A 15,784-nucleotide genomic window follows, 5' to 3' on the forward strand; every position below is an offset into this window, starting at 1 on the left:
ATCTCTTCCCTAGAGTTTTCCAAAGCGCTGGAATTGCTTCCCATTTAAATGCTCTCATACTTTGGGAGTGGGGTGAGCGGAGGAGGGAGGGCTTGCCAGCCAGTTACCTTTAAAAAAAAATAAGCCTGGACAGGCCCCAGACATACGTACACATATGTCAGACAAACGTCCCCCAGACATATGGAGGCCTTGCCTCCTGTCCTGCCTCTGGCCCCATACCCTGCCGGTCCCGAGTGGACTCCCTCGTTAGATTCCGGAGCTGCCTCCTTACCTCATCTTGTCCGGGACTGTCGATGGAAGCTACCAGCAGCCCAGCCCCGCTAGTGAGGGCACTGCCTGCACTGTGGTCACCTCAGCTCCTGGTCTGTCCTCCTGCATGGGCCAGCCCCAGCGGTGCTGCTCCCTGACACTCACCTCCCACAACTCCAGTGACAGTCTCGCATTAATTCCTTACCTTGGGTTACATTCAGACTTGTCCTGCTCTTTGGCAGCTCCAGATTGAAGAGCTTTATACACATGGAGAAAACAGTTCTAGTCTCACGCCAGATCAATCCTTCACTCCAACTTACTGCACACTGGCTTAAAGCCGTGTATTATTTTGTTGGAAGAGCTGGTATAGGTGAATGTGCAGATTAGCTGCAGCTGAACTGCTGTGCCCTTAATAAATTACTTTATTTGCATTTTGTGGTTGCTGGTGGTCAACAGATATTCAGATTTTCTGTCTCAAGGTCCCTAAACTATGTCCAGACTAGCAGTGCAAACTTTGCTAAGTAGCTCACTACAAATAAATTTGGAATCTCACAACAGACATTTACTGGACTCAGAACTCAGCCAAACTACCAAAAAAATTGAGAATTAGAACAGTTTGATTATAATACAAACTTACAAATAAATGGAGCCTTGACCATGCGGTAACTGATGCTGCCATGGGTGCCACTACAAAAGGAAGATTCGGTCTGTGAGGTTTCTAAGCAGCCAAACTTTTCTGGCACAAAGTGTTTCAAGTAATATTCAACAGCAGACAGACACTGGACAAGTTAAGAAATAAAGGATAAAGTCTCCCTGGATTACCTTAATCATGCAGTCTATAAAAATCAAGTTTTTAATCCCTCATATTTATTGTGTACTAGGAAAGACTTGGATTTCTTCTGGAATTTAATGCTGCAATGTAAAAATATTCTCCGCAAACAAAATCTTTTTATTGGATCCGATTGTGAAGCCACTAATTATGTAGAATTTAAACTGGCTGATTATTTTACTAAAAGGTATTTTAGAAAGGGTTAGAAATTGAGTAGTTCAAAGGCAGATCAGAGAAGCAACAGCAAAGAAGATAAAATATGTTTCCTTCGCAGAGACAGACAGTGATGTAAGAACACATTCTATCTGACTAGATCAAGGGATGCTTAAGGAACAAAGAAAGAGGTTTTTCTCTATCCAAAAAATAATTTTGTTCAGAATAAAATAAGATTAGGGAATCAAAGAATGCTGTACAGAAATGTCTAAGACAATTGAAACCAGGTTCCCAGCCATTTTTTCTTAAGTTCTGTTCTGTAGAACTTGAACAACTATTTAAATTAGTAACAACCTCTTTTCTTGGCAAGAAAAGGAAGGAATGTGTCTTGATACGATTTGGGAATTCGCCTATGGATAGTTTATGAATTTGGATTGACGCTGGTGATTCTTTTCATGTAGCTGAGTCAAGAGTAGAAAACTCATTCTGAATTAAATTTTCTAAGACATGAGAGGAGAAAATGATCATATCTGACACAAGACTAGCAATGCCAAGATCACTACACCTTGATCACAACCTTTAAGAAAAGAACATCTTTAGGTAAACTAATGTGTACTCCAAGTAAAAAGACAACTGAGCAACAGATTTGTTTGGGGGGGGGGGACAAAGATCACCTCACAAAGCAAATGATTTCCAAAGGGTACGTGACATGCCAAAAATGGCCCCCTGTTGGCCATCTTAGAGACAAAGGAAGAAGGGAAATAAAGTCAGCTGCAGTAGTGAGAGGAGAATCCATGTTCCAGAAGGCAAACCACACGCGAGAGGCAAGGAGAAGAGCTGCATCCAGCTCTAAATCCATTAAAAGGCTTGACTGGAGGCCGAAGAGATCCTAACAGTGGTGAGGAAACTGAGACTGGTCAACATGTACAGATGTTTTATGGTATAAAATTCTTGCACTATCTACACTGAGATGCAACTATTACTACATATTACCATTATTAAGCCTTCAAAAGACGATGTGTTACGCATATGGACGCTATCATGTCTCTAAAGATGTAAACAGATCAGGGGACGCAGGACTGCAACTCCAGGCAAGAATGTGATTAAGCACACTGGTGACATGGACGGGGAAAGAGATGAACAGATCTCTGTATCTCATGCCACTCTCAGAAAGCTAGCATGACAAGCCTGTATCATGGACAAGTGGCAGAAACGCTCATAAAATTCGGAAGGGTTGAAGCCTGCTGAAACATAGGGCACGCTTCAAAGCGCTCCCAACAGGTTTCAGCAACCGAACACCAAGCGCAACCTGACGGCTACCCATCCAAGACTGTGACACAGGGTATCGCCAAACCCATTCTTCTAGCAGCCCGCTTAGGATCACGAAGCTTTTATGTTGAGAAAACTCAATGTTTTCAAAACCGATTTTTGTATCTAATTATCCCCTGTGTGAACACCAGCAGAAAAACAGTACTTTCTATGTCACTGTGAAGAGTCACATAGAGTGACTCTAGAGTCCTAGAGTCTAAATTCCTAGAGTTTCCTCTAGGAACGGAGCAGAGGAGGAATCCAGCTTGTGCGCACCGAATCTGTTTCAGAATGAAAGGGGAGTACATTGGATCATGGGCGCTCTGTTTCCAGAGTGTACTCCTGATTCTAGGATGACAATGTAGATGCATGTTTAATATTCTCTTAAACCAAGTGAAAACTTGTGAGGAGTGAAAACTCATAAATGACAGCTAAGGATGAATTATTCTTTGAGTTTCTGAAGCTCTGAAAGAAACACAGAGAATGAAGGAAATGGTCGTGAAAATTAGTCAGAGGCATCAAATGTACACACCTCAGAGACCTAATTAACATACACTATCCAAAAGAATTTAAGATTTTTAACAAACTCTGAAAACAACATGTGTTTATATTCCAAATACTGTGTGCTAGAAACAATGGTAAAACTAGTATTTTCATGTAAACTACTCGCTAAATTCTAATTGCTTTGGCCAGCAACTAGAAAATAAAAACAAATCCAGACCTTTCTAAAGCCTTAAGATATAATACGTTCAGGTAAGTGGGTTCAAATAAAAAACTCACTCTGTTGTTTAAACCTCTTTGCCCATCTCGCCCAAAAATGCATTTTCTTTGAAATTTTGCATTCAAGTTCCTTCATTCTGTCCCTAACTAGAAACAGAAGTACAATCAAAACACTGCGAGAAAGGCTGGAATTAAAGATTTTTGGGTCTGACAAGAAGCAGGAAATACTGAAAATCTTGCAACACAGTCAGTTCTCCAGAGACTTCCAGGCCAGGAGGGTTTAGAAAGTTATATAAGCAACCAGATTGTTGAGCGCGATACAAGCCAAACTGAACGGCCAGCCTTTCTGACTTTCCCCTCACTACTTTGCATACTTCTCTTTATCCCTTTTCCCTTCCATTCCCTTCCTTTCACAACAATCTTCTCACATTCAAAGGGAAAGAAAAATCATTCCTTTAATATAGAACTTGGGAAACAAGCACCTCAGTGGGACTCATTGCTGCTGGCTGCTGTTCAGATGATGTATTTGCAGGGCAGATCATCAAAGCAACAGCAGGCTTCAGCTTCCTGCACTGCTGTAGTGATACCTTTTTATAAGAACACTGCTTACAAACAAATGGTGAAAAAAACAGACCACCACCTTTGTCAAACGCTGATCGAACTAAGAAACACAGAAAATAATAACAACAATTTCTGTGAGCTCCAAAATCGTCGTAATTGTTGTCAACAGTGAGCAAGTATGAGCCACTAAGTCTAGCCTGTAGGTGGTGCTAGGCAAAAATATTCATGTTGTTCTTCAAGCTACAGAAGGAAATAAGGAAAAAAATGGTCCAGGAAGCTGCGCACCTGGAAAAGAAGCAATTAAGAGAACTCTCCTTGAGACTGAGGCCAGACAGATAAAATCATCCGCCACCCATGCAAGACAAACTTCTTGATCACTACCTCAACTTAAGGGCTCTCTCTCAGCAGATCCCCTGCAACTTGGCAAGCAAGGGAAACTCCTGGGTGAAAATACCAGTGGCAAGCTACAGGCAGAGGACTGTTTTGTTAAGATAGTGGTATAGAGGTTACTCCAGCCATTAAGGCTTAATCAATTTCCTGAGGCCAGAGGAAAGAGTATTTCCATTTTCCACTCTTCTTGAGGCACTTACCTCTTCATCACATAGTTGGGTAACGTGGTGTGCATTTTCGCAAGATTTGCCGCTTAATACATGAAAAGGGATAAACCAGCTCTTGAGAAAGCATTTCTTTTGTATGTTTTCAAAATGCATCTGGAACCCTACAGACCACTGTACAGAGTGTTAGTTATTAGCTGGCTCTTTAATGAAGCCAGATGGGAAAAGGTCACCTTGGAACTCACTATAAGAAGGTAACCTTGCCAGAAACTCTAAAATGTAATTATTTAAGCAACATCCCTATTGAGAAAAAAAAATACGGTCAGCAAAGAATACTGTACTAGATATATTCTGGTTCAACCAAAGGTCATCAGGCTAGGTAAAATTCTTGTGCAACTTGAATTCGGTGGAGCTGAATTCATTAACACCAGGGTTGAATTTCATCCAGCGTCTTAACTTCAAGGGCTTTAGTAAGCAACTACCCTAGCCAAGAACTACATGTTGGCTAGAATAAGATGAACATTTATTTAGTGAAAGAAACTTTCCCTGCAGAAAATCAGTTCGAAACTATTAGAAGGATAATAATTTAAAGGATATGGAAATGTGTGTGCGTGTGTGTGTGAGTGCACACGAGCAGAGGGAACTGGCATGTTAGTAATGAACTTCATGTAAGAAGCGTTAGACATGTAGGTACTGCACTTCTGTCTTAATACACTCTTTCCTGTTAGGCTTTAATCCTCTTCTTGCATTAGAAGCAAACTTGTGACATATTTATTCTCCTTAGTAACTCATCTACACGTGCTTTATTCTTAAACATTGGGTTGAATTTGTAAGATTCGATAGGGACTCAACTTACAAAGACTTCAAATAGCACTACACTAGGTCGTAAGTGAGATTCCCTTTACAGCTTCAGGAGTGTTAGTACTGGATTTTAGGCTGCCTCCTGTCCTACGGACACTACGTGAAGCAGTCTCACCTTGATTCTTTAGCCTGGAATTTTTCTGCTTTCGTTTTTTAAAATTCAGTAATAAGCTCATGTTGTTTTCAGAAATGTTTTATAATGGAAAGAAACCCTATCTTGTAAAAGCTTTTAGACGTGAAAGGCCCTACGCTCTCCCTGGCTTTGTGCCCCCTAGATGCTTACCTAGCAACACCACAGGAACGGCCTTCCCAAATCCCAGTATAAGCGAACCCACTTGACAATACACAACGGTTGCTAGAAAGCATAAGCAGCAATCTCCACTGTCCTGTAATCCAGCATTACCTTTTGTAAAGGAAGTCCAGCTACCATATTCTGGAATGAAAGGTTTAATAAAGAGAATATTATCAATAATGCAATTAGTATACCGGAGAAAATACAAAAGACTTTTAAATATAACGCAGGAAACACTTCATCCTGGCTATGATGTTTTACACAGAAGAACCTAACTCGTCATGACAGCTATCACCACGTAACACGAACTCCAAGCCCAGATTCACCCCAAAATTCCTAGTAAAATATGCTTCTCGGATTTCTGTCATCTCCAAGTAAGAAATTGAGACTCCTCCTGCCTCTTCACTATTCTCCTGAACCATCCAAACACTGACGAGTTACGTTGAAGAACGACTGGCTATGTTAAAGATCATCATCATCAATATAAAAACAACATCCCTCAAACAATAGAGGGACTTTTCTACTGGGGGCATAAAACTAAGAATTTGAGGACCCAAAAATAAGACTGGGTTCTAGAGCCCAAACCCACTGAACTATGGTTTGCAGAGGAAGACCGTGGAATGATCACCCATCTAAACCAAGAGTTTGGCCATAACCAACTAATGCATTATTGCATTTACTTTTTGGCTTAAGAAATTGCAGCTCATTGAAAGTTTAAGGCCAATGGACATAGCCAAAACAATGTATATCCTTAAGTGAATCTGTCAGCAATTAGGATAATATTAACTCCCACGCAACGGACTGGGTAATTGCTAAAAAACATACGTTCGTCTGGCCAGACTCAGAGCTTCTGTGCATAAAATAACGATCAAGGAAAAAAAAAAAAAATCCTGGATATGTCAGCGCTAGAGACTTCAGTACTGAGGTTTACACATCCATATTGAGAAAGGACAATTATCTTTGTAACAGAACTGTGTTAACTTTAATTCAAAGTATGGCCACTCAGACAGCAATTAATTCAGATCAATATTAACTCAGATAATCAACCGAGCTACAACTAAGCAACCGATGCTAAATAAACCGAAATGAGTAAAGTGTGAAAAAATCAGAATCTTCTTTGCTCATCAAGTCTCTCCTAACATTAATATGTAATTGAACGATTTGGGGTGGCCCAAAATTGATTAAACTTCAGTTTTGCAGAAGGAGAAAATTTCTCAGTGGAAGTAAAACCTGATAAATACTGTATGAAAAGACACAAGGCTCAGAGCAGGGAGGAGGAGAGAAGGCAGGAGCTAATAAGCAAAAGATATCAAGTGCTATTAACATTACTTTTTTTTGTTTTATAGGAATGCTTGGTTTTGCAAACACATTTTGCAAGCAAAAGTTGTTTCTCTTTCAGTGTAGTATTTCTCAGCTCTTCAGCTCAATATTCAGGAAAGAACTACAAAATGGATTTGTTAGGATTCCCAAACGTGAAAAAGGTGTATTTCAGCAATACTATTGAAAATGTCATAGTTACGTTTACACAGAGATTTTAACTGCCGGCTCAAATACTCAGAATTTATGTAGAAATTTCCTTATGGCTTGCTTGTTTCCAGTTTATTTAAGAAGTGATTCTTTACATCTTTATTTTCATTACAATTTGGACGTCCTTCATCTGTTCAAAGAAATGCCTTTTTTGTTCAATTCAAGCAGAGGATAGGTGAGAGGACCAAGGACCAAAGGAAAAAACAATAGCTATTCTCATCTAGACACTGTAATAACATAGTTTCTAAGTAATGCATGCAGTAAGCTGTCCAAAATGACACAGATAACATTCTAACTCTAAACGCATACACTGACATATATAGGGATGGACTCAATGAATGATATACACCATAAGAAATACACTGTCAAACTCCCGGTGGGGATTTTACAAATCACCACTGTAACAACATAGCTTTGGGTTGCTGTACTTTGGGAAATCAACAGAAAAATTAGTCAGATTTTTCTTCTAAATAGAAACGGAAGAATTATTAATGGTTCACTAACAGCTCTCACTACCAGTCTGGGACAGCTAGTGAATCCAAACACAATTGAACACCAAAGTTTATTATGAGCAGTTTCCTTGCATATATGGTAACTGAGGGAAAAAACAAAGCAATAAAAACCCGTCCTCCTCTGACATATTCTTGCATGTTAATCCCAAGCCTGGAAAATTCAAACACATATTCTCTCTTCTCTATGTAATATTTAGTATATGATGTGACTTTTTTTGCATGGCAATCTTTAATCTTGTCTTACAAATTTCAAATATAATAATCACGAAGAGCAATTTAAAAAACCTGTGCTTTTAGGTCTATCAATTGATCTGATTAGCACCACATGAAGCAAAACAGTGATGCTGGTCATGAGCTAATGAGTAAAATATAAAACTTCAAATGATTACATGTGACAGAGGAGTGCCTCTAGCAATGTTTATCTTTTAAGTCCTCTGCCAGCATTCTAACATATCTAACTCCTTTATTTGGTGCCAGTTTGAATCAATACATTGATTTTAAAAAGTTATTTTAACCTCAAGAGCTGCTAACAATATTTCATCATGAGACATACAGTTTGAATGCTCTCTGTGCTGCAGGGGATATTGAATCAAAACATTTTTCGCCAAATTTTATCACAGTTCCTTCAGTATCAGCCACTCTTGCTTTCATGCGATGAAATCATTAAATCCATATTCATGTTCAGGTACACTACTATTCACAAGAACACTATTAAAATCTCAATTTTTTTTAAACTAATCTGTGCTTCTTATTTTAATCACAAATACTGTATACTGGCACAAGCTAAGAGAAGTCAGAATAGCATGTAATCACCTGACAGAACAGAGAGAAATTAAATGAGATTCAAAGATTTATTTCACGTAATAGCTGAAATAACACTAATTCTATGGAAAAAAACCCACATTGAAATACATGATGTATTCCATGAAGGAAGTGCTTTACAGTTAAGCAATGGATTAATGTTATGTCCACTGTGAAACAGCTCTGTACTAAATGCTATACAGATAAGACACAAAAAGGTTAAAGAGACTTACTAAAGGTCTTAGGCATAAACTTCCATGAAATATCTCACATCTACTGCTAATAATAGTAACCAAATGCTTGATAGCGTTTGCAGAGCTGAATCTTAAAGTTATCTGACTCCAGAATCAGAACTGTTTCTAGAGCTACGAGACATTATCAGACTCGTTCTGATTATAATCGGGTCATTATACATGGTTAATATGCATTAGCAACTAATGCCCGTTCAACCATTGTATCTTTAACTCTTACATTAGGCTAAACTATAATTTTGCTATTGAAAGCTCCTTCTCCATAGCAAATTATTTCTGTTGAGGCTATGGATATGAGTAATAACCAGCTTCTTTAAGTTAGGTCCTCCAGCTTCACCACGCAAAGAAGCGCTTTCAGAATATATCAGATTGAGGTCGTTTAGCTTTAAAATTTGTCACTACCCCAAATTTCAATCCTAAGTATACTGGAATATTTATACTCAAACCTGCATGTTTTGCAGCATAAATGCTGTAACATACTGGTCCTACTTAAGGCATTATGGTTCTACCTAATTCAACGGCAAACTTCTCATTTCAGGGTATGAGAACTGGCCGTGATGATTACCCGGCGGATAAAAGGTAAATCTCTGTCTCTTTCCCGTATCAGACTAGCATGTGACAGAAGTGCTCTTCCAATGGACAGGTCTGTCCAAGGTCAGCTGTTCTGTTGCCCAAAGGTCTGGCAGATCAGCTAATAAGAAAATATTGCTGAGAACTACTCTGAAAAGCCAGTAATTCTGTATGTAGCTCAGGATTGTATAACAGAGTCTAAACCTCAATTGTAGTATGTAGGTTTTTGCTTTAACATAGACTGATTAATTCACTACTAAGAGTTATTAAGAGGTATAATTTAGGCTGTGTAGTACCAGAACTGGACAACTTCCTTTCCAAACATCCCCCCAAAAGGACAAGCTGTTCCCTGGGGAATTTCTGATCGGCCTTATGGCTGTACTGGCAGTAGCTCATTTTGGCTCACTAGAAACACCTGCTGAAGTAACAGGCCATACCCAAACTGGCTGTTGCAGTACTCTCTCACAGCAAACTTTGCTCACCATATAACATCCTTTTCCCTGTAAACTGTGCCACACATTGCGTGCTTACGCTTTTCCTCTGAAAGCTCAAGCACCTGGCAGGGAGGAAGAGGAGTTCATCTCTTCTGGCTGCTCTTCCTTTGGGCCCCATTTGCGTGAGGCCTGTCCCAGGAAATCAGCTGCTATTCCTTTTACAACATGCCTCTTCCCTCCCTCCATCAGGTAGACACTCTTTCTACAGTAAAGATCTTTAAGAAACGGAAAATTTAAAGGATTCGTAGCACAAACTGGTGGGGAGAGAGGGCGTGAAGAAAGAGTAAGTTTGAAAATAGCACTGCATGAAATTAATTCAACAAAAGGAGAACACTCAAAAAAGGTAACGTAAGCAGTAGAAAACAGAAAGGATGTCGAAGGTTTCTGAGGCATACATAGATAAATAGCACAGCTCACTAGATACACAAAAGGTCTATGAATCAGTAGTTTTTGAAAAATTTTAAGGTTACATGAAGTACGTTTAAACAACCTTTGAAAGAGCCTGCATACCTCCTTCAGACTGAATATTCTGACTACCCAGATAACGACAAAAAACCGAAAATACAATACTTAGAATTAGTAAACCTTCATAAGCTACCTTCATAGCATTCAATTCAGCAGCAGCATTACAACTATGCTTTTCTGAGGGTCACAGCCTTTGTTCTCAACAGACAGCACAGTAACAACAAGCAGTGGATAAAAAAACAAAAGCAGTATGGAGAAGCATTCAAATATTTAGATATTTTGATGACTTTTAGCTGAGTTTCAATCACTTTGTGGAAGAAACTTCACATTCTTGCCTGCTTTTTTTCCAGTACCTCCTGATTTTACAGGAATCGTAAATACCTCATAGTGAAACCACACGTTCTGGATTGGGTACTGGATTAGTGCTTTTGACAAAGCAGTCAAGAGGTGTGGAGCTGTGTAAATCCACATGGAGCGTGGATGGTCTCCTGAACTGAGACGAGCAGAATATGCAGATTAAAGTGTTTCTCACTCAGAGCTGATTTATTATTTTACATTGAAGAAACCAAAAAATGTGCAAAGTGAAAGGAAATTGAGAACAACTACACTTACATACTTTACAAGAAGAAGAATGTTGCTTGTGAGCAGCTCTGATGACTATAATTGGACTAAGATTAAGATTTTTTCTTTTTTTTTTTTTTTAAGGCTCAACATTTTTGCTTGTTTCCACAAGTTTAGAGAAATCAGATCCAAGTTTTCAAGTTTCCCAGCTTTACCAGGTTTACATACTCTATAACAATCTGCTCGAATGCGGAGATTTTGAACGCTGTGCTATCTGTGAGAAATCTGTGGCTATTAATAGGCTGGAACACTTCTTCCCAAGTACCACTGAACTTGGACAAGAAATTGCCAACAAACCTTTTTCTGGTTTCAGTTTTCTGGTCCTTTAGAACACTGTCCCTTCTGTCCTGGTGCAATTATACCTGCCTTGATAAGCCAATCTGATAACGTTACAATGTAAGTAGAGAGGCTGGAGTCCTTCTAATGGAACTACAGCCTTAAGAACTCTTAACAGGGGTGGGAGTTGGTAAATTTAGCAGACTTAATCCATACCAACAGCTTTGAAACGAAAGCAGGGACGACAGCATACACTCTGGGGATAAGGAGCAGCATGGGAAAGAAAAATCTTGTCACTTTCCCATACATGCCAACAGCCCTGACTATTTTTAAGTAAAAATGTTACTATCTTTCTGTCCCGACCACTCCAAAAACGCTCATGTGGCTCAGGATGTCTTATTACAGCTTAAGGGAATTTCTCTGTTACCTGTTTTAATAAGTTGACATGCAAATCTGAGAGAAAAATTATTTTCAGTTTCTTGACTCTACAGATCGTGTAATGTGGCAACTTTCACTGGCTTGCCAAACAAACTGCATTTTCACCCATTTGCTACCAAACGTGTAGTATCTACAGAAGTACTTTAGACAGAATAATTATTTTCTTTCATGATCAAACCAGTTAGTGTTGATGAACATTACTTCACACAGCTCATCCAGATTTTTGGAAGAAACCAGGACCAATCAGAACTGATGACGAGTTCACCCTACAAGAGGTCCAGAACATCTTGGGTTTAATAGACTGTGGGCAGATTATATTGTTTTTTCACTTCGAAATTTTGAAGAGTCACGTTTTTGGTCAAATTAAGGAGTTCATATTATGGTACAGTCTGTTCCCCATAATGAACTCCCATCTACAGGCAGATGTTTCCGTAAAACTAGTTACGGCTCTGACAGAAATTAGGGAGAAGAAAGTGAAAGAAAAGAGAGAAGCAGTTCAATAATGAGCATTTTCCTTGCTTACACTTGAGCAGTAGCTGAGATGCTTAGCAGCCGCAAGTGAGATATAGCAGCTGTCAGAGTACTGAGATGTGAAACTTCCAGTGCAGCTAATGGTTCCAGTAATAAGGACATGGAGCTAGTGAGAAAGGCCTCATGAAGCTCCATTATTATTATTTGCTACGGTAATTCTCAAGACAGGTCTAAGGATGGACAAATAGGCGAAGAGAGATCAAAGGTGGGGATTTGTAAGTCCTGAATAACTGTTTTCTCCCGAGGCCACTCAGCAAAATTGAGTCCAAGAGGGAAATACAAATGTAGGCAAACTAAGAGCTTCGCGAGTGAAGGATGGGAGGTTATACCGGGGAATGGAACCATTCGCAATGCACACAAGAGAGACGTATATATGTAGAAAGTTCCACATCATCTCTAATTTGCAGCACACTACAGCTCTAAAAATAAAACACAAAATGCTACAGGGTTAATATAAATGCCCCAAGATTCTCTATTCTTTTGAAATAAGAACCCGCTTGAGAATAAACCGTACAAATGATCTTGTACTCTGAGAGCACCATCCCAGTACCATTTTATGTCAGTACAGTTTTGGCATACTTTCACATTAAAAGAATTTAAATTTTAGGCAATCAGAGGATCCTCTTTTCCACCGAGGTAAGCTTGATATATTTCACATAAACGAGCATGCTGGATTCTACGTCCTTCCAGACAAGATTAACAACGTGACAAGCACAATGACCACAGTGGAATCAACTAATAGAGAATGTCAAAGCCAGGTCATATGGACAGGGCAATGAACAGTAACGGATCTATGGCGTCTCTCATGCCAGATCAAACCAGAATTATCAGCTGCCACTTAGTTCTGATCCAAAGAGCTACTTAATGATTTTATTTTTCTGGACATCTATTTCACACTGCTCAGAGGGCCTTACCTGGAAAGACCTCCACCCAAGCTGCAGCATCTCACATAGAATATGTTCATTGAGATACAACTTACCCAAATAGTTGTTGCTCTTTGACATCTCTGTAATGTTGATTTTAGTAGCTCCTTCAGGAATTTCCACTATCTTGTGGTAGCCAAGATTTGTTAGCGTGTGTTTGAAAACTCCAGACACAACTTTGCAAGCAGTGTTGTCCCCTCCACATATTCCACATTTGTCAACCACCTTGTCTGAACCCAGATAGTCATCACAGCCAATACTCTGCAAAATAAAATACAGTTTTTTCAAGATCTTACAACAGCAAACATCTAGACATAACCAGCTGAGGACAGTATGACTTTCAGAGAACACAAAGCCTGAACACATTCTGTGAATTAAGGTATCAACAATTTCTTCCTTCGTTCTTCTACACGTAATAAAGTAATAAAAATCATCCAGGTCAGAGAATATATACATTAGGGAATGTCAAGTTAGCCTACAGGTCTGACACTTAAAAGCACTCTATGTCAAACTTCACAATATTATCAACAAAAATAAAAGAACGCAGTAGAGATCACTAGTGCATTTATCACTCCTCAGCTGAAAGCCAGGTATCTCTTAACAATGCAGCTGCTATAGCTGCTAGTCAGAAAATGAAGCAGTGCTGTGATTTTGTTATCAATCCAAAATGGGCTTTCTATACAAGTATGACTGTTTTATACATAGTGTCCTTTTAATTTCTTCCAGGAAAGAGTACAGAGCTTTCTCTCACACAAAGAGGCTTCTAAAAAGAGGAAAAGACGCAGAGGAAAAGACAGAATGAAACTTACCATACTTTAAAAGTGCATATAACGTAGAGATTAGTTCTTTTGCAGAAATATTGCTCTTTGTTACATTGCTGTTTGGTATTTACAGACTTTACATATCGCTTTTCATATACACTTATCACCTACCTATATGATTAATTCCCTACTGGAAAGAGTGGGTCAGAGACATACATGCAAAAAAGAACTCTCATTCAGGTAAGAACGAAACAGAAACCTGTCACACCTTCTCTGAAATGTATTACTCTGATGTAAAGTGTTTACACTAAATGATGGACAGAACACTTGTAAACAGCTGCAAAACACTGGATTAAAAAAAAAAGGGCTAATAATTTTTTACAGTGTCTCCTGGAAGCAAAGAGCCAAGTGAAACGAATTTTCTGATACCACCAACTTGTAACATAGCGAGTGCCTTTAGCCCTGGCGTCACTCTATTTCTCTACTATTCCCAATACTGATGCTTGTCCCTTGCTGTGAAAAATGTTCTAAACTGCAAGTCAGATTCTGCTTAGTTCCAATATAAATATTTAACACCCGACATCTTTCTTATGCCTATCCAAAAAACACAGATAAAACCATCTAACTCATCACTGCCAGGATCTTGTGGGGCTCGACAATGATGCCTGTTTGTAGTCACAAAGCAAGATTGTCAAGCGCTCGGGGTCTGATAGCGGGATAAACTGATACCTAAAAATCTATTCCATCCTATTAGAGTTAGCGTGAGTAGACTGTTGCATCACTTTGAAGAAATCTTGGATACGGAGAGAAATACTTTAACATCTCGCATTTCCATTGCCTGGCAGAAATGCTAAAATCATGCATGAGTTTTATTTTAGTTTTTTGCCACAAAATGCATTTTACTTACTAAAAACGTAACAATACTTACTGAGTTACTAACATACTATAGGTACTTCTACGCAAACTTACTACGCCTACTAACTTACTAATACGTGCTAACTTACAATACTAACTAACAATGTTTGTCCTCTGGTGAAACTCAGGAATTACCACCGAGTGTCACTATACCAAATCACACAGTATGATTTTAGACCTGCCTAAAACAATGTGAAAAAATGTAGTGATCTAGATTTAAGACCACTATGACCAAGGACCGATTAATCTCTTTTCCTCCTTAAAGGGTATTTTGCTGAGAGGATTCCCACTTTCCCCACCATACTTTTTTTGGACAGAAATTTGGTGGTACTTGGAATCCTCCTGTTACTAAGTTACTAAGCTACTAAGTTACTAGGACTTTCAGGAAGTTTCCACTGCCAGCAAGTTATTTTATGGAGGAAATCCTTTCCAATACGAGGTGCTTTACAATATGAATTGCTAGCATAAATGTTTAATGGTCTTCCACATCACTATTGAGTCCCATAAACATTAATATAACTTTCTTCCTTCTAGCAAGTAGAAGAGAACACAGAAAAATGTGTTTTATTCATTGCATAAAATACAAGGCAGAATTACTACGGGGCAATCTGAATAGAACCACTTATGACAGAAGGAACACAATGAATCAGTACAAATGTGATTCCTTTGCATGGGAATAAGTATTAAACCTGTTTTAAACTCACATGTCACTCAATCAAATATTAACGGACATGCAAGAAAACTGTCATTCTTCAGATGCGGTATTTGGAATTCTGTCAATTTGGCGGTAAAATGAGTCTGTGTTGTGAAAAGTGCTCATAATGTTTAAATGCTCTTTCACAGAAGATCGAAAAAGATATAAAGAATGAATTACGGCAGACACGGACCTAATAATCTGAAATCAGTAACAGACAACAACACCGTAAGCACCATGACTAGTCAAGGTACAAAAAACCCATATGCACTATGCAGAGTGCACTCAGATACACATTTTACATACCTATAGAACAGGTATTTAGCAACGGAGTAAAATTTTACAAAAGTTCCAACTTTTTACTGGGCTTTCTGTTGAGACCTCTCTGTAAATGCCGTGCTTTACAGAGGCGTATTGCATAGGGTTCAGAGGAGAGGCCAGAACTAGTTTGTTCTGGAAAACATTGACAATTCCTTAA

The 15,784-nt window shown here is 38.9% G+C and overlaps 1 protein-coding gene across 3 annotated transcripts in view; it reads right to left on the bottom strand.

The window, feature by feature from the left end:
• The window catches only part of THSD4 (thrombospondin type 1 domain containing 4), a 428,840-nt gene that overhangs the window by 59,960 nt on the left and 353,096 nt on the right, over window positions 1–15,784 (bottom strand). For all 3 annotated transcript variants that reach the window (XM_068958767.1, XM_068958768.1, XM_068958766.1), the window contains one exon: window positions 12,993–13,197. In XM_068958767.1, coding sequence (XP_068814868.1) covers window positions 12,993–13,197 — 205 coding nt within the window. The remainder of the gene's footprint in view (window positions 1–12,992; window positions 13,198–15,784) is intronic.

This window comes from Struthio camelus, chromosome 12 (genome assembly GCF_040807025.1).
Source record: "Struthio camelus isolate bStrCam1 chromosome 12, bStrCam1.hap1, whole genome shotgun sequence".
Lineage (NCBI taxonomy): Eukaryota > Metazoa > Chordata > Aves > Struthioniformes > Struthionidae > Struthio > Struthio camelus.